General features: G+C 45.2%; 1 protein-coding gene across 1 annotated transcript in view; it reads right to left on the minus strand.

Moving 5' to 3' along the window:
- The window catches only part of NEK11 (NIMA related kinase 11), a 326453-nt gene that overhangs the window by 113394 nt on the left and 192725 nt on the right, over positions 1–20334 (minus strand). The window contains exon 15 of the mRNA XM_062214781.1: positions 4343–4403. Within this exon, the coding sequence (XP_062070765.1) occupies positions 4343–4403 (61 nt within the window). The remainder of the gene's footprint in view (positions 1–4342; positions 4404–20334) is intronic.

Here is a 20334-nt window from a genome sequence, read left to right on the forward strand (position 1 = left end):
AGCAAAGGCGAGATTTCTGTCTTCCACCATTTGAGACAGCAAGCACTACAGCAGTTTCTAAAACAGTCATCTTGGAAAGGTTCTGTAACCCAGAATCATGCAATTAGAAGTCTGGAAAAAAGCTATTTCAACTTCAGGATACATGTAATTTTTGGTTTTATAAGTTAGGCTTTTTAATTCATAAATTTAGGTTTACTACAATCTTGTCAGCAATAAAAATGTCCAAAAATCTTAATATAGCTTTGATAGGAAGCTTATCATAGAATTGGGCTCTTTACTTTCCAATGCTCATCTTTTTTTAAAAAAATATTGATTTCTAACGTAAGAATTCACTTAGCTTACAATTCAAAAATGAACAAAAAAGCAGCTCCTTGCCTCACTGCCAAGTTCCATTTCCCAAATTCAACCATATCTAACTCTTTAACATTGCTTTGGTATTTAACATTTGTCTCTATCACATATATAAAAATACTGCAAAAAGCTCATGGAAAATGGAATTAAAAGATAAGTCTGTTTTGGGGTATTGTATACAGTTAAGCCCCTAATGAATGTAGATTATATTTTCTTTCTTTCTTTTTTTAAAATATTTATTTATTTTATTTGAAAGTCAGAGTTACATAGAGAGAGGAGAAGCAGAGAGAGAGAGAGAGAGAGAGAGAGAGAGAGAGGTCTTCCATCCGATGGTCACTCCCCAATTGGCCGCAACGGCCAGAACTGTGCCAATCTGAAGCCAGGAGCCAGGAGCTTCTTCTGGGTCTCTCACGTGGGTGCAAGGGCCCAAAGACTTGGGCCATCTTCTTACTGCTTTCCCAGACCATAGCGGAGAGCTGGATGGGAAATGGAGCAGCCAGGTCTCGAACCGGCACCCATGTTGGATGCTGGCACTTCAGGCCAGGATGTTAACCCACTGCGCCACAGCGCCGGGCCCATATTTTCTTTCTTTCATAAAACTTTTTCCCAAAAGTTAACAATTGCGTTGAATTTTTAACATGAATTAATTTCCTGATTGCTTCTATATGACTTCTCCCTAAACTCTCGAAAGGAACTGAAAACTTATGGTCGAGTCTGGTGGGCTATCCATTCAGTCCGTCCTCCCTGCAAGTGAACCATTTTCCTCCCAGAGCCCTCTGAATAGATTGTGCAGGACTGTTGCCAGCTGTTGTGAAGAGACTGTCCCTTAACTGTCACTCTGGGAATCCCTTTAACTTCCCTCCTGTGTTGGCCTCCCGGTCACCTGAAGTCCATGCCTTCCTCTTCCTTGGTTTACTACTATCTTTTGGGTCAGTTCCTCCAGGAACCTCATAAGAAAAGCCATGGGGGCGAGAAGGTAGACATTTGGAGACTGCAGGTTTGAAAATGTCTTTATTCCTTGCTCACCTGTGATTGGTGGATTGGATAGATAAAAAATTCTAGATTCAGGAGTGGGTGTTGTGGTACAGATGGTAAGCCACCATTAGGATGCTTGCATCCCATATTGGAGTGTGAGGATCGAGTCACGCCTCTCCCTCTGTTCCAGCTTCCCACTGATGAACACTCTGGGAGGTAGAGGGTGATGGCTCTAGTGCTTTGGTCTCTGCCAGCCACATGGGAGACCCAGCGTGAATGCCCAGTTTCTTGGTTCAGCCTGGCCCAGCCCTAGATGTTTTGGGCATTTGGAGAGTGAACCAGCAGATGGAAAATCGGCCTCCTCCCTACCGGCTCCCCCCTCCATCGACCTTCTTGTTCTGTCATTCCAATAAGAAAAAATATATAAATTTTTTTAAAAGTCTAGATTCAAGCTTTATTGTCTTCTAAATTTCATTATTACTGAAAAATAAGACACTATTTTTCTTGGTACTTTATAAGTAAACTATTATTCTCTCAAGATATTTGTCTTATTTATTTGATAAATTTATGAATTTTATATTCTTTTTCCCTGGAATTTTTTTCAGTTAGATTTTAAGCTACCTAGGTGGATCATTTTGCTTCCTTATCATTTATTAATTCTATTCTGGAAAATTTGCTTAACTTTACCTCCCAAACCCTCTACTAAATTTTTAATTTCTGCTATGAAAATGACATTTCAAGAGCTCTTTCTTGGGCTCTTATATTCCTTTTTGTTTGTATCTTGTAGGTAATATCTTCTTTAATAGCCTGTAAGATTTTAATAGCTGTGTTTTGAGATTTTCTTCCCGACATAGTCTGTTTCCTGAATTTTTAGTATGTTTTTGTTTTAATTTCCCTCTTTTTTGTTAAATTTCCTCAGATATCAGGGGCCATCTGGCTACATGTTCATATTGAAGCGTGAAGTATTAAAAGCCAATGGAAGCTCTTCTGGTGGACCTGGGACTGTTGGCTGGTAGGGCTGAGCCTTGCTGCTTGTTGGGGGAGTGCCAGTGTCTTTTAGGGCCCTAGGGTTGGTAATGCTGTCACAGAGGTATCTTCAGAAGGGGTCCACGATTTCTGAACCTGAAGAGGTTTGTGCTGCTCTGCCGGTGTTTCAGAAGCCGAGTCGGGGTGCTGTCTGGGGACCTCACTATTCAACAGGCAGAAGCTTGCTCCCTCCCTCTGTTTCCATCACGTCACACCACCCTTCTCTTTGGTGTCTCTGCTGTCCCCAAATCCAGAGCCTCCTGGATTCACTGCCCCCCTAAGTCAAATTAAGTGTCTCTGCTTGACTGAGCCAGTGGACAGAAAGGGACTTGGTGTCTCTCGCTCCTTGTTCATGTTGTCACTCCATCCTCCTGTTCCGTCTCCACCCGCAGCCCGCCTTCAGTCATAACCAGGGCTCCACATCCTGGGTCTTCCTGGGAGTCTTGGCTCACTTGTCTCATCTCTCCAATCCCACCCCCTACTCTCCCTTCCTGCCCACACACATCTCCCACATTTAGTTTCAGTCTTATCTTTTTATAAATTGGATTTCTACATAAGATTGTATCTTAGAAAAGATAGCTTTGACTGCAAAACAGAAACAAATAACACTGGATTGGATAGATGATATCTAAATTTTCTTCTAGACTGAATGATTTTATAGAAATGAGCATTAGAAACATGGAATAAAAATACACATTTATCATTGCCTCCCACTAATGTGACAGAAAAGGAATAAAGCTGATATAAACCTCCAGGGAAACAGGAAGCAGACGAAAGCTGGTAGTGAATTCTAGAAGATACAAATCATATGGGTTAAGTGGTAACTGACTTGGAAAACAGAGAAGCTGAGAGCTATTTTGCTTGAAACTGGTGATGGAGCAGGGACTTCATAAAATTTCTCTTAAAATATTCTGAAATAAGTGTTACAGGCTGCTTCTGCACTGGACTCCAGGCAACAAGGAAAGCAGCCCATACTGCTCAGGCCTAGACAGGGAAAGCGACTTGGTCAAAGGAAAAGACTTCTGGGTCTCCAAGTCTGCATCCGGAATGCCATGTCTTTAGCAGGTGCTACTGATATACAGTTAAGCAGATTGCTGGGCGATGGGCAGGAGAAGAAATCAAAGAGCTGTTTTATGCCTGAGGCTTCTTACATGGACATGTGGACGGAGAACAAAAACTAAACTGTGTATAACGCTCCTAATAAAACAATGGCCGATTTCGCCCACCTGAAAACTTAACCGTTCAGCTTTATTCCTGCCTGCCATTTCCTTTGAAGAGATAAGAAATGGCTATGCCACTAAAACTTCGGAGAATCAAAACTCACATTTTGCGCATTTAAAAGCGCATTTAAAAGAAAAACTACCTCAGCCCTTTGTATCCAGAACTTGTAAGAATTCTATGTGTGACAATTTATTGCCTAGTACTAGAAGCTATCACAGTTGGGATTTTCAGATTAAAAAAAAGTATATATGAGAAACTGAGAAATAGGGTTTTACCCTTGAAGCACAGCAATCCCATTTATTGAGACTGAAAACGCTAAAGGAATTTCAGCTTTGTTTTTTCAGATCAAGTCTCTTCCAATAACTGAGTGACCTTCAGAGGGAAGGTGCTTTCAGCTTGACTGAATGCAACCCACTTACACAGGGCAAGCGAGGCAAGCAGGTTCCTCCGCCAGACTCTGTGACACCACCCATATGCACTGCCAGGCCACCAGAGGATCACAAGGGACCACCGAGTGCCAACTATTCTGTTTTGGAGATGGAAAGTCAATAATAATGATAATAAGCAATTCTTTTTTTTTTTTTTTTTTTTTTTTTAGTTTCTTGGTCCTTGGGCCAGATGCCCAACATGTTAGCCTCGTTTTCCTCATCTGTCAAACACATTTGGGTTGAAATATCTGTTAGTTTCCTTCCAAGCTTTCTACTTACTGGCTATGCCAGTGCAATCGATAGGTGTCGCTATATTCAGGAATCTGAAGACATTTACCTACCTAGAGAAGTGCAACTCAGAACGTTTTCCAAACACCTGATCAAAGCTTCAATATCACTGTCCTGTCAAAACAAGAGAAAGATTTACTTTCCCCGTGTGATAGAAAGACGTCTCACGACTTAGATACATGGTCTTGTTGCAGTTAAATAAAACACAAAGAAATTCGGCTGCCATATTATTTTACAGTGTCATGCCACTTTTTAAAGAAAAACATCTGTATCTAAATGTCTCATCTTAATCTCTGGATTTATTACCATGTCTGATAGGACAAACATACACTTAAAATGTAGACAGGGGTTTTGACTAAAGGCAAAACTGTAAATGATCTGTATTTCCTCCTTTGTGTGCTTATGTCTTCTCCAAATTTTTTATAATATCTAAATATTCATTTAATCTGCAAAAAGATAGTAAATGCTACAAGGATGGGAAGCAAGGTTTTATTCGACCTATAATTCATTCAGTCAGCAGAAGAATGCCTGTACTAGTTCTTCAGAAACTCACGGTCTTTGAGGAGCCATAAAGCTAAGAATTACATTCTTCATTTACCTTAATCCTCAGTGAGAGCCAGATCTCTCTCTTGAGGGTGGGAGGGGAGAGAAGGATCCCAGAACAGTAGCTGATAACAAATATTGTCTTCAATACGAAACCAGTATCTGTTCTCCACCCAGAGGGCTGGAGGTAATCCCAGACAGGATCCTAATGATCTGGACAAAAGGAACTTCTTAATTATTTCCAGGTTTGTGGTTATACTGAGGGAAACGAATGATCCACAGCTTACTGCTTCGTTTCAAAGCAAGCAACACCTTTCATACTGCAGCAGCTATCTGTTGATTTTAGAGAAATGCATTTGGGGGTAACAGACTATTCTAAAATGTTAAATAAATGTGTTGGATTTCATTTCATAAAACCTGATGGGATCTGTGCGGCCACTTTTTACGCCTGAGGCAAAAACCGGCATCATTTTATGTACGGAATGTGCAGAAGAGGCAATGATGAGGAATGCATGCTTGTTCAATGCCGGGGGCCAGGTACCAGGCACAGAAATAGAAGAAGTCAAAACAGACCCCCTCCTTCTTCTGCAACCTTGTTTTCTCCAGACTTACAGGGACAGCCTGAGTCAGAGAGGGGTTCAGTAACAAGGCATCCTGTGCTGGAGGAAAAACAAAACACACTGGCCTGAACAAGCTTGGTCTCTCAGATCTTGGTTTTCACAGCTGTGAAACTGGGATGCTCTCTCAGTTCCCATTCAGGCTGCTGCGACAGAACACCATAGAGTGGGTGGCTTATAAACAGCAGAAGTCTGTTTCTCACAGTTTGGCAGCTGGCAAGTCCGACCAGGGCATTATCAGATTTAGAATCTGGTGAGGGCCCGCTTGCCTGTTCACATGCAGCACCTTTTTATTGTGTCCTCACATAATGGCAGGCAGCTTCCCTGAGGCCTATTTTATAAAGGCATCGATCCCACTCATTAGGGCTCCATCACCTAACGCCATAACATTGGTGTCTAGAGTTCAGAGCATGAATCTGAGAGGGACTCAGTCAGCCCAGAGCAGGGGTTGAGTTGGATGACACTTACGGAGCCTTCCGGCTTCTGTCTAAAGAGCCATGTAGAAAGTACATGCGGTAGATTATTTTCAAAAATTCCCTCCCATCCCTCTCATTAAGAGGCAGACTTGACTGCGAGTTGGCCTGTAATTTGCTTTGGCCAACAGAATGTAGAAGTGATGTTGGGGCTGGCGCTGTGGCATAGCAGGTAAAGCCGCTGCCTGCAGTGCTGGCATCCCATATGGGCGCCGGTTTGAAATCCTGGCTGCTCCACTTCTGATCCAGCTCTCTGCTATGGCCTGGGAAGGCAGTACAGGATGGCCCAAGCCCTTGGAGCCCTGCACCTGCACGGGAGACCCAGAGAAAGTTCCTGGCTCCTGGCTTTGGATCAGCCCAGCTCCGGTTGTTGTGGCCAACTGGGGAGTGAACCAGTGGATGGAAGACCTCTCTCTCTCTCTCTCTCTCTCTCTCTCTGCCTGTCCTCTCTCTGTGTAACTCTGACTTTAAAATAAATAAATAAATCTTCCAACACAATTCCATCAAGATGGCATGTACCAATTCCATCGCACTAGTCCAAGTGATCAATTTCAGCTCACAATTGATAGCTCTGATAGGTCTAAGAGTCAAAGAGATCACACAAACAAGACAAGTATCTGCTAATACTAACTGATAGAATCAGAAAGGGAGAGAAAGATCCAACATGGGAAGTGGGATACACAGCAGACTCATAGGATGGCAGATGTCCTAAACAACACTCTGGCCTCAGAATCAGCCCTCAAGGCATTCAGATCTGGCTGAAGAGCCCATGAGAGTATAGCAGGCATGGAAAGCCAAGATATCATGGAAAAAAAAAAAAAGACCTAAATGAATGATCTCTGTGAGTGAGATCCCAGTGGAAAGAACGGGGCCATCAAAGAAGGAGGTACCCTTCTCCGAAGGGGGGAGAGAACTTCCACTTTGACTGTGACCCTATCGGAATAAGATCAAAGTCAGCGAACTCTAAAGGCTTCCATAGCCCTGGCAACTCATGACTAGAGCCTAGGGAGATTACTGACGCCATGAACAGGAGTGTCAAATTGTTAAGTCAGCAACAGGAGTCACTGTGTACTTACACCCCATGTGGGATCTGTCCCTAATGTGTCGTCTAAAGCCAAGTGATGCTATGACTGGTACTGAAACAGTATTTTTATACTTTGCGTTTCTGTGTGGGCGCAGACTGATGAGGTCTTTGCTAATTATATACTGAAGTGATCTTTTGTATAGAAAGAGAATTGGAAATGAAAAAAAAAAAAACAACCTGGTGTTAAAATGGAAATGGCATAGAAAATTAATTAATTTGAAAAAAAATTATGTAGGATCTCTGTCTTTAATGTGCTGTACATTGCTATTTAATGCTATAATTAGTAATCCAATGGTAGTTTTTTCACTTGATGTTACTATATGGGCAAAATGTTGAAATCTTTACCTAATATACACTAAACTGATCTTCTGTATACAAAGAGAATTGAAAATGAATCTTTACATGAGTGGAAGGGGAAAGGGAGCGGGAAAGGGGAGGTTTGCAGGCGGGAGGGAAGTTATGGAAGGGGGGAAGCCATTGTAACCCATAAGCTATACTTTGGAAATTTATATTCATTAAATAAAAGTTTAATAAAAAAATAAATAAATAAATCTTAAAAAAAAGAAGTGATGCTGTTGTGAGTGCCATTACTAGGGTTTAAGAAGCCACGGATCTCCCATCTTCCCTCTCTTGGAGGCCAACGGCCATGTAAAGACATCTAGGCAATCTTATTGGAGAAATCCCAATGGGAAGAGACCCTGGAGTATGAGAGGTCATGAGAGGTCAATAGAAGCCCCCATCCAACTGCAGCACATGCTAAGGGAGGCCATCTTGGACCCCTAAGCCAAGCTTGCAGCTGCATGCAACCAAATAAGTGACTTTAGACAAATGGAGCAGAACTGCACAGCTAGCCTAGGAGAACCGCAGAATCACGAGAAGCAATACCTCATTGCTTAAACCCACTAAGTTTCAGAGTGCCTTCTTATACAGGAAACAATAACTGAGACTCGAAAGAAGAGGAGGTCACCGACCAAACGCGTTCTCTATTTGCGCGTCCTCAGCACCCTGCACAGCCTCCAGCCTATAAAATGCTGAATGCACGTCTGTGTCCATCTCTTCCAGCTTTTGTGACTTGTAAGGAAGTGGAACAGAAGAGTGCCATCTGCCTCCTAGTCCACAGCCTTCCCCTAGTCAGACTGAACTTTACGGTCACAGCCAAGTCAGCTCAGCACTCTGAGTCCTGGTTTCCTCTATTGTAAACGGAGACAGAGGAAGACAGTGGTCTGTAACCCACATAGGGCTCTTATGGGAAGCCAATGAGATCAGAAAAGTCTTCAGGATGGTACATGGCTCATTGGAAATACTCACGAAATGGAAGGAAAAAAGAAAACTGGATAGGATATCCAGTTAGGTATGTGACTACAGAGGGGCAGAGACAGAAAATTAAGTCATTCAATCGCTATGTTTACCATGAAGCATGAGGAGTCCCACCAAATGTTTCGATCAATGCAACAGAAACAGCAAGATCCAGAGACAAGGCTTTCGGAAGCACTGGGCTATCAGTGGCACATCAATTACGATTATAGCTTCCTAACCTTCCTAAGGTAAAGGTTAGGGAACAGATTATGGGAGTGTAGTGAGGGCGGAAATAGTCCTAATACTACCTAATGAATGGATGAATGAATGAAGAATCCTTTTACCAAGGTTGTAAAATGTGTCACTATGGTATCAACTTACACGTATTGATTCATTTACACTCTATGAGATGGTATCGTTTTTCTCCCCATTTAACAGTTGAGAACACCGAGGCACAAAGTTTTCATATATGAACAGGGTTACACAGTAAGAAGCAAAACAGGCAGAGCCTTTATCTTCTTAGCTACCGTGCTACATAACCATGCAACAGAAGGCAGGGCTTCTGACCTAGAGGAGCTCATGCAATTGCGGAGGAACCAGGCTATACATGCATGAAGAAGACCTATACCTTGGCGAGACACATGGGCAGCACAATGCAACCTGGGGGCGAGATCAGAGAGGGCTGGGTTCCTCATCAGCTGCTTCCAACGCCAGCTTCTGAGCAGCCGCTTAACCGGAAGATCAGTGCTCTGCTACACCCGGCCTCCCCAGGAGGCACAGGCAGAGTTATGGCAGAGCATAACCAAACGTGAGTGACCCCCACAGAAATACTCACCCTGTGAGACAAAGAGAGAGAGGTGGCAGCGGGGGCCAAGCCTTTCTGATGCGCTGCCCGTGTGTGCACGATAGCACACATCCAGTCACGGAATTCCCCGCTCAGGAGGACTTCCGGCCTGGGTGAAGTTGGCATCAGGCTGCGCCTGGCACCTAGGGCATTTCCTCACTGCACTCCCTCGCCATTTCACACTTTAAAGTGAACTTTGCTGGAACTCAGCAGCCGGAGAGCGCACCTGCACCTCGGGAGATGCCAAATCACAGCACTGTCAGCCTGCAGGCATCCCAGCCAAGTGCCGGGAAGACTTTTGAATGCTGTGGGAAAAAAAATAGCTCCTTTGCAAATGCATCTGGGTTTTTTTTTTCCAAGTCTCCTTCCCCCGTTACTGTCAACCCTTCCATAACAGGAACATGTCTCAGAGGCACGAGGAACGTCTTGTAGGACTAAGTTCAGAAAAACTGCCCCATAAAGTCAAGTTCAAACATCCAGGTATTTCTTTGAGAAGCAGATGTGGTCATTTGGTTAACGGAAATTGCTTCTAAGAGAGGAAGGGTCCGGTACACAACAATTATAAATGCCTGCCCAGAAAAAGCCATGGAATCTCAAACAATCTCCCCTTTTCAATAATGTTTGTATATAGAGATTCACAATTATATTTTTTCTAATAATTCACATTTCTTTTTATTTGAAAGGTAGACACACAAACACAGGGAGGGAAGATGGGGTGGGAGCGGGGGGGGGGGGGAGAGCGAGCTTCCTATTCACCGGTTCACTTCTCATATGCCTACAACAGGTAGGGCTGGGCCAGGCTGAAACCAGGAGCCCAGAATTTAATCCAGACACCCACGTAGATGGCAGGGACCCAAGTACTTGGGCTACTGCCTCCCAGGATGTACGTTAGCAGGAAGCTGGAATGAGAACCACAGGCAGGCATCGAAATGAGGCGTTCCAAAGTGAGATGCAGGCGTCTTAAGCAGCCATCGTAACTGCTAGACCAAACACCCATCCCCACAGTCATTTTTTAAACTAGAAAATACACAAAAGATGCGTTTATCTTTTAAGATACTTGAAATTATATCACATATGCCTAATAAACACGTGTATTCTATGAGTATACACATAAACACATAAATGTATACATTGTATTTTATCCCATCTTACTAAAATTTCTTCAAAGACATAACCCTAATAGCCGGCAACACTGCACCATGAAACTACATCATAGGTATTTATCCATACCCTTATCATTGGATATTTAAGCTGTCTCCATGTTGTTTTGTTGTAAATAGCTTTGTAATAACTATCTTTGCACATAAATCTATGTTGTGTTTATTATTATTTCTTTAGGCTTAACTGCCCCAGAGTGGAATTACTGGATTGATGAGTGTGAACACTTAGGAGCTCTTACCTTTCTCTGCTTTTTCCCTTTTCTCCATCCTTGCCCCAGTGGGGCTCCACAATGAGCTACAACGCCTTCATACTTTTTTCCCATCCTTTTCTCTATTAAAATGTGCTTTGTCTCCAGAGAAGACGTGATAGATTCATTAAAGCTAAAATGATTGATAAGGCTCATGTGCCATCTCTATTGGGATATTTGTGTTCCATAAGGGATAGAATCTCCTATCAGAGGAATGAGTTAATTCATTAATTTCTAGAAAAACCTGGAGTGGACCTGAAAGGGGACAACGTGGGAGAGGGTCTTCGCACGGTTGTTAAAAATCACTGCAGGCCCTGCACCCGCATGGGAGACCAGGAGAAGCACCTGGCTCCTGGCTTCGGATCAGCACGATGTGCTGGCTGCGGCGGCCATTGGAGGGTGAACCAACGGCAAAAAGGAAGACCTTTCTCTCTGTGTCTCTCTCTCACTGTCCACTCTGCCTGTCAAAAAAAAAAAAAAAATCACTGCATGAACCTTCCTTTAGTTATCAGTTCTGTTAGATTAATTAGCCCAGGTTATTTTCTTGGAGCTAGTCATGGTGAAAACTTCAGTTCACAAGAGAAAGAGGTGTCACTTCATTTCTCAGTTGTATTCCATTCAGAAAACATTCATTAAATACCAATTACACGAATGGGCACAAGGACACGGAGGATCTGTGCAGCCTGAGCCAATCATTTTGGAGAGGGGGAAGAGAGCAGGGAGGCCTGGGATGGTGGTGATGTGTCCTGAGACTGGTTCTGCAGGGAGTCACTGCCGGGCAGCAGGAGACCCCAGTCATCGTCCCCACCTATTCTCCCCCAGCAGGCTGCTGGTGGGACTGCAGAAGCCAGATGAGAAGCCAGGAAGTACAAAAGGTTTTCTTTCTTTCTTTCTTTCTTTTTTTTTTTTTAATCAAACAAAAAAGAACCATGTATTAAAAGTGAACAAATGAAACTCTAACAGCTGCCCTATCTCAAGCTGCCATCATCTCTTACTTGAACCATTCAACAGCCCCACTTTAATCTACTTCCCTCCCAACAGTCTTGCCTTTGTTGGTGTGCACAGAAATCAATCTAACATCTGCCCACTCCCTCACCTGCTGGGTGCTGACCCCCAGCCTCACTTCAGCCCACTTCCTGGCGCACTTGCAATGCTGCAGCCACACTAATCTTTCTCCGGTGCTTCATATGCACTGTGATCTTCCCACCGGCGGGGCCCCTGCCAACATTCTTGCCCTGCATATTTGCGTGATTGTCTTTCTCATCGTGCAGATCCCAGCTTTGTGGCAACTGTTGGGAGCATCTCTGAGCATTCACCGCCATCTTGGCCATTCCCATCACAGTGTTGTGTCTGTTTCTGTGAGGCACTTAGGCAAAGATGTAATCAACATTCTGTTAGAATGAGCTCCAGGAGCGCAGGGGCCATGTTGGGTGAGTCATTATTAGCCCAGAGAGGGGCATAAAAGGAGCAATCAATAAACCCTTTTTTAATAAGTTGGGGAAAGGGAATCACACACCAGGGCAATACACAAATAACAATCAAAAGTATTCTCTCTGTTCACAACTCATAGCTCCTCAACCCTGTGAACACCGTGAATTCATTCTCCCCACATTGAACTCACTCAGAAGCTTTGATTTGCAGTTTTGTTCCAAGCCACCTGACTGTGCATCCTCTGCTTCTCTCTGCATGGTTTGTTGTTGTTGTTGTTTTGGCTAACAGGGCTAATTCCTGTCTGCTCGGAGGTGACCCCAGAGACAGACATGACCTAGCAGGCTCCCAACAAACTGCAGTTGTCTTTGGGGGAACCCCTGTCCTGTTTTATGGGACACTTTCTGCTGCTACCAGCCCTGGGACCTCCTTCCAACAAGTGGCCCTGCTGTGGCCAGAGTCTTTGCTAAGATCCCTTCTGTGACCACCATGAGGGTACCCATCTCTAGACCTGTGGCTGCACAATGTTGGGGGGTGGGGGCCTCCGGTGGACCTCGTGAGCAGCAGGCTCAATTTCTTACCCCAGAGTTAGCTCTGGACTCATCAGTCTCCCTCAGGTTTTACTTGCTTCACGGTAGGTGCTTTCTGGTGCCGGTTCACTGTTCCCTGACCTGCAGTTATTTCTCTCACACATCCTGTGACCCTGGAGAAACTGGAGCATTTTTATGGGGGGTTAGATTTGTTCACCTTGGCCTCAGATGAAAACTATTCCTCAACAACTCAATCTACAGAAACTTTCTTACTATTCATTACTTAACGCATATAGGCATTTACCAAAGCATATGTCAAAGAAATGTGTCCAAATAACGTCTTAAAGTAATATATGAAAATACGTCTTGGCAGTGCTACATACTCTATCTTGAAGATTCGTGATACTTGTTAACAAATTGAACACTCTGAGAATCCTTCTCATAAAGAAAGATCTAAAACTTTATTTAACTGAGTGTTTCTCAAACCTCATGGGCCACGGAATCCAGCCCATTCTGTGGAGGTCCCAGGAACATTCTTTGAGGAATACTCATTGGGTTGAATATGTAAAACAAGTGTCCTGTCTTAGCTGATACATTCTAGGTTCCCCTGGTTTCCTTATTAAATTCAGTCCTTGGACTTTGAAAGATAGCTAGATAGCTAGATAGATGATAGACTGACCATCTGCTGGTTCACTCTACAAATACCAGCAATAGCCATGGCTAGGCCAGGTTGAAGACAGAAGCTGGGAACTCAATCCAGGTCCCCCACTTGGGTGGCAGGGACCCAGCTACATAACTATCACCTGGTGCATTAGCAGGAAGCTGGAATTAGCAGCTGGAAGTGAGTATTGAACACAGGAACTCTGATATGGAATGTGGGCATCTTAATCACTTGGCCAAATGTCATCCCCATTAAGCTTTAGTTTAAAACAGTGGAGGTATGTGTGTGTTGACATATACATGTGTGTTGGAGGTTATAACTATACTTAAATAATTTACATTGAAATCATGGATATTAATAAATTGTGTACCTTTCATATAACACAAATTTAAAACAACAGCAAAATCTCACTTTTATTCTTGTTTTCTAAGATTTATTTACTTGAGCGGCAGAATGACAGAGACACACAGAGAGTTCTTCCACCTACTAGTTCACTCCCCAAATGGCTGCCAATAGCCAAGGTTTGGCCAGGCTGAAACCAAGAGCCAGAAACTCCACCAGGTTCCCCGTATGGGTGGCAGGAACTCAAGTACTTTAGCAACCACCCAATGCTTCTCAGGCACATTAGAAGGGAGCTGGATTGGAAGCAGAGGAGCCAGGACTCAAACCAGCTGATATGGATTCCGGTGGCCCAAGTGCTGGCTGAACCTCCTGACCTACTTTTTTAAAAAATTTTATTTATTTTATTTGGGAGGTAGAGTTACAGACAGTGAGAGAGTAAAACAGAGAGAAAGGTCTCCCTTCTATTGGCTCACTCCCCAAATGGCCTCAATGGCTGCAGCCCCACCGATCTGAAGCCAGGAGCTTCTTCCCAGTCTCCAATGTGGGTGCAGGGATCCAAGGCCTTGAGCCATCTTCTGCTTTCCCAAGCCATAGCAGAGAGCTGGATTGGAAATGGAACAGCTGGGACTAGAACCAGTGCCCATATGGGATGCCGGCACTGCAGGCGGAAGATTAACCTACTGCACCATGGCACTGGCCCCCTGACCCACTTTTACTCCTGTTTTCCTTCACATAATATTTGAGGGGCATGAGTGTATAAGGTATGGTGTTAGACACACACCATTATCATCATGAATTAGAAAAAGTCAAAAGAATTGAAGACCTCTGGATCAATCACTTTAATTTTATGAATCCTGCATACACTAAAAATCAAAAGTTCAATGAAAATGTTAGTTTTGAGTGAACAGTTTTTTAATGTTCTAGAAAACTTTGTTTAAGGAACAAAAAATCTGTGATTGCCAAGCACTCCTGTGATTTTCCTGATCAATCCATTATTGATATAAATAGAGAATTGTGACACTTGAAAACATAAAAAATCCAAACTCTGACAATTCTGTGGTGTAAACAGCAATTTTCTGAAACAGCAAGATTTCCTCTGAACGCTGTTGTGTTGGAATCAAACCCTCTGGCAGCCACAGTGGATAAAAGTACCAAAAAAACTTTTCATAGGAATGCTCAGTACAGAACACGGTGGTAAAAATACGGTCACCAAACCGAATGCTGTTTCACCACCAGAGCTATCCAGCATCTTACTTTCTCATCTTTCATCTTCAGAGGCAAGTCTCAGATATCGTCACCTGTGTCTTTTTCAAGCATTATTTTGGTCTTTGAAAACCCAAACTTTGATTTGAAACTTGATAATGTGCTGCTTTGAAAATACAATCCAGCTCTTATGTAATCATATTTCTATAACAACATTCCTACTAGAAAAACAAAGTAATGTTATTTAGCATCTATTTCAGCCGGGACAGTTTCAGGCAAAAGTAACTGAAAGCCTACACAAACTGGCTTACACAAAAGGATCCTTTATGTTAGTTTTTGAGCATTCCCAGAGCCCCCAAGAGGGTATAGCCAAACATACTCATCCTAAACCAGTCTCTGGTGAGTGGATCCTGATGGCTAGCCTGGCTGGAGTGAACTGGGCCTCATCAGGTCACCAGGGAAGGGTGGTTACTGACACAAAGTTGAGGCTCAGACAAATGAAGGCACAGCACCGTGAGAGCATGAACTTGGAGTGAACCTGCTTGAGCTTAGACCCAACCCTACCATTCACAGTCACGTGTTTCAAGCAAGTTACTTAACCTATTTGTGCCTCTGCTTCCCAACTTAGAATAGGTTGTTGAGGGAATCAAATAACATTTGTAAAGCATGTAGATCCATGCCTGGCATATAGTAACACATTATTCATATGTGTCTCTGAAACAAATGTATCCAGGGAGGAGGGCACTCCAGGCTCTCAAAGGTGGGAATGTGCTGCTGTGACCAGAGTGGAGCAAGGGCAATTCTTGTGTAATCAGGGAGGGCTCAGAGAGGGAATGGTGTTGGGGCTGGAAGGCCACTGTTCAGACTTGGATCTTCACTTTGAGAGACGTGGAGAGAGAGAGAAAGAGAGAAAGAGAGAGAGAGAGAGAAATATCCATTTGCTGTTCACTCCCCAAATGGTCTCAATGGTTGGAGCTAGGCCAGGCCAAACCCAGGAGACTGGAACTTCATCCGGGTCTCCCATGTGGGTGGAAAGGGCCCAAACTGTTGGGCCATCATCCTACTGCTTTCCCAGGCACATCAGCAGGGAGCTGGATCAGAAGCAGAGCAACCAACACTCTAACAAGTGCTCTGATATGGGATGCCCATGTTGCAAGCGGCAGCCTACCCTGCTGTGTCACAATGCATACTCCCCTTCCAACTGTATTACAACAGCCCTGGCAAAGGCCACTCAGTTACAGAACTCAAAAGCCAAGGTGCTCCTGGCTATTTTCCGCACCCAGATGTACCTTTCATATCTCTTGCTTATACACATTCGAAATTCACAGAACGGCAGAGAATACCACTTAACAAAAAGCCATAGGACAGAAGTGATGGCACTTTTGTGAGGATGGCCTTGAAGTCAGGCAGATGAGGTCATGACCCCCGTCTCACCGTTGGTGCTTGCAGTGTGTGGAGTGATGCCACAGCTGCCAAACTCAGACTGCAAACAAGGCCCTGGGCTCCTAGGACGCCAGTGCCCCGTCAGTGGTCGGAACCACTGAAACATGACTGTCAGTGTGTTCGCATCTCACGGCTAAGGCCTTGTTTACGCTGCCTTATTAACGCCTTCTAACTGCAGCTGTCGCTTATTAAGGCTCAGGCTCACAGCCAGCTAGTGCCTGCAGGATTGCTTTAGCGTTTCAGAGATTCACAGGTACCCAGTGATGGGCATCTAGGATTGTGGTTTAGAAATCAGAAGGCTATAGAGAACAGAGAAAGGGGGGTTGATGGAGCAGCGACAGGACATCCGCTGCAAAACAGTGAGCGGGGGTGCGGTGATGGATCACTCTAGAAGCCGGTGAGCCGGGGGGGGTGGGGGAACTACCTCTGCAGCAATCTGTAGCTGGAGTTCCAGCGATGAGAAGGGGGCACCTTCGAACAGCCTCCTGTACTTGCCTTTGATTAATGACTGCATCTTTTACACATGATTGTCCAATAGTTTGGAGTAGAAAGTCCGGCAGTTTCAGGGGGATTTAGGGGAACAGAAAGAATTTTCACATTCCAAAAGGCTAGCCCTCGGGCTGCTCACTCCCTTACTGCAGATTACTGCTTCCAACTCCAGTTCTAGCTTTATTCCCATTTAAACTCCACAGAGTGAGTGGAAAACTTGGCCCTGGATTTTAAATGTGATTATAAATCATCAGGCCATGGCTCATTTTCACACGTTTTGGAGCAGGCCTGTAGGTCCCACACATCTTCCTTTTCTTCTCCTTTACTGACTTCTACAGTAAAGTGCCAAACCTTCCCCAGATGGCCAACAGGTGACACAGTGAGCGTTTGCTGGTTAGAACCCACAGCTCTGTCTTGGTCTGGGTGATCCCAGGTCAAGCTGCTTATTCTGCCTGTTTTGGAGTTTGCTCGTTTGTAAATAGGATGGAAGGTGTTAGCCCCTTAAATTCTTGTGTGCATGAAATGGGATTAGGAATAGAAAGGGCTGAGCACAGCACCTGATGAGCTGCGAGGCAGCTCCGTTTCATTAACTGAGACTGCTGTTTCCTCGGATGTGATTAGCAGGTTTTGCAGGAGGGAGAGAAGCACCTCCAACATCCCCAGGCTGGACACCGGGATTGGTATTCATTCCCTTTCCCAAGTGAATAAAATATTCAGAAACTAAATTAAGTTTCTCCTTGTAATCGAATCACAATATAGCAGGACAGGCCTCTGTGTTTTTCTGTTTGCAAGCTCCATCTAGGTGGATTTTCATATTTTTGCAGACATTTTCACACAGCACACCACCAGGGCGCCTCGGCTCTGATGATGGCTGTTTTGAATTGCTGTTGGGAAGTGGGTGGGGAGAAGACTGTTGGAGAGAAAAGCCCTAAAGGTACTGTTTCAGCAAGCCTTACCGGCTCTGTCAAAGTCAACACCAGATCCACCTAAAATGCTGTCACCCCGTATGGGCTTCAGTTCCTGTCCCGACTGCTCCACTTCTGATCCAGCTCCCCACTAATGGCTTCGGAAAAGCAGCAGAGGATGGCCCAAGTGCTTGGGCCTCTGCCATCTGCGTGGGCAATCTGAATAGAGCTCCAGGTTCCTGGCTTCGACATGGGCCATCCCTGGCCATTGCAGTCATATGGGGAGTGAGCGAATAGACAGAAGATATCTCTCTCTCCCTCCCTCTCTGTAACTCTGACATTCAAATAAATGTCTTTTTAAGTCAGTGTCAGTCCTCCACCACTGTCACCTGGAGACCCGGGGACAGCAGCTGAGCACAGGTGTCTCTCACTGCAGGTCGCTGTCACCTTGGGAAACTCTGGCCACCAACAAGGAGGCCCTGAGGCAGGTGGCCACACCACCCTCACACTGCAAGGAACACACAGACTCTTTGTGTTTCTGCTCAGTTTCATTTTGTCTTCACCCACCCTATTGCCTCCCTCTTTCCCCTCCATGCCCTGATATTGGGGCAAAAGTACAGGTATGATCCCAAACACATGGCAGATTTAACACAGATTCAGCGACCAAGGCCATCCATAAAGCCCGCTGTGCTATGGCATACAGCACGGTCTGGCTGGCCCCAGGCTGCCCAGCAATGAGCTCAGGCTTATCTGGGATACGAAATGAGGAAAGGGCAGAACCAGGACGGGGATGAGGAGTAGAAGGGAGCCCAGGTGACACTTGTCACATCACAGTCCTGCCTTTGCACCACACACGAGTCTGCGGAAGACTCCTATCCTGGAGGCTGGTCCACCAGACTGGCAGCTCCCCCTGATCCTTGTGCAGGCCCAGTCTGGCCCAGAAGGAACGATTCTGCAGCTTGCAACAGCTTGGGTGGCCGCTGCTTAGAACTTTTGACCTCTCAGGTCAATTCAAGACAAGAAGTGTCTCCTCCCAGGTGTGAAGTTGAATCAACCATACCAGACCAGGGAAAACAGCAGGTAAATCAGCCCCACCATCGGTACTCAAGAATTCTGGCACTTTCTATTTAAAAAAATAAAACACACAGTATGAAGAGATAAATCTTCATTTCTTAAACATAAGAGAGGTGGGCTCTGGCTTTCAATTTTGTAACTAAGCACTTTTTCCAGAACTGGTATACATTTTGCCTTGCACACTCCTCGGTTGTTCTGTTTAGTAAGACAGGACTGGTTACCAGAGGATGCAGCAGCCCCTCAGCTATGCCTTTGTGCCCAGTGTGTTTCTCACCAGGGGAGAAGGAATTACCATTGCTGTGCAAAAACCATTTAAGGGAACAGCTAAAAATAGAGTGGGTTGGCTAGTGCTACGCTCTCTAGGCTAATCCTCCACCTGTGGCTCCGGCACACCGGGTTCTAGTCCCGGTTGGGGCACCGGATTCTGTCCCGGTTGCTCCTCTTCCAGTCCAGCTCTCTGCTGTGGCCCGGGAAGGCAGTGGAGGATGGCCCAAGTGCTTTGGCCCTGCACCCCATGGGAGACCATGAGAAGCACCTGGCTCCTGGCTTCGGATCAGCACGATGCGCTGGCCGCATTGGCCATTGGAGGGTGAACCAACGGCAAAAGGAAGACCTTTCTCTCCGTCTCTCTCTCTCTCACTATCCACTCTGCCTGTCAAAAAAAAAAAAAAAATAGAGTGAGTCTCGCTCTGCTACTCACTAGCTGTGTGGCCTTGGAGATGTCACTTCACCTCTCTGAGCCTTAACGTCTTCTTGTATAGAGTCAGGATAGCACAGCAGCCTCCTCTTTCAAGGGACCTGGGTTTTACATGCAGCACTGACGGTAATAATCAATTATACACAAAATATCCTCCACTCCTGCTTCTTTTTTGAGCACCAAATGGGAGAGCAGATTTGCACTGAAAGACTATATTGTGTGAAAAACATGTATCTTTGAAGACTGAGCACAGGGCAATGACTCAGTGCAGCAAGGGGCTCACAATCAGAGACAGGAAGTGGGGGCAGCAGGGCGCTCGGGATTCAGAGCTCCCACCTCGTTCTCACTCGGGGGCATCGACTTTTCCATGGAAATGACAGGCAGAACTGCCTACCACCCCTACCTCGTGTCCCCTCTCTTTTTCTCACCCTCTCCTTTTATTTGAGTTCCAGCCAGTCAAATTCTAGTTTGATAGTTTATCGAGAACAGGTGCACCAAAAGGTTATTGTGAGAATTGAATGAAATAACCTACTTGTGGCATCCACAAGACGTGTCACTTGCATCTCCCTTCAAGAGAGAGCCTGCTGCAAGGAGTGTAGTTGGCAGAGAGCCCCCAGGTACAGCGCCTTCAGGGCCCACTGCAGGGTTCACACTGGCTCTTCCCAGGCAGCTCCCAGCCAACGCCAGCGTGGTGGGCACGCTGCAGCCAGGCCACTGCTGCACAGTGCGGGCCTCCTGCAGCCGGCAGTCTTTCCCCCGGGGCTCCCTCTCAGCCTGGCGGAGACTTTTTCACTTCCTCCCCTTAATCATGTCAGTGTGGTTTGAGGCTCTCCCCAACTTCTTCACAGACATCTGCCTTTCACTTCTGCTTCTGTCGGGCCATCCACTTCCTGGAGGATCCGAGCAGACAGAGTATGAGAAGTGCTGAGCAGGATGGTCACTATTCCTGTGATAATGATGATCTGGTCGAACCAATGACTCAGCCAACAGCAGAAATTCCCAGAGGCA

This window comes from Lepus europaeus, chromosome 2 (assembly GCF_033115175.1).
Source record: "Lepus europaeus isolate LE1 chromosome 2, mLepTim1.pri, whole genome shotgun sequence".
In the NCBI taxonomy this organism is placed as follows: Eukaryota; Metazoa; Chordata; class Mammalia; order Lagomorpha; family Leporidae; genus Lepus; species Lepus europaeus.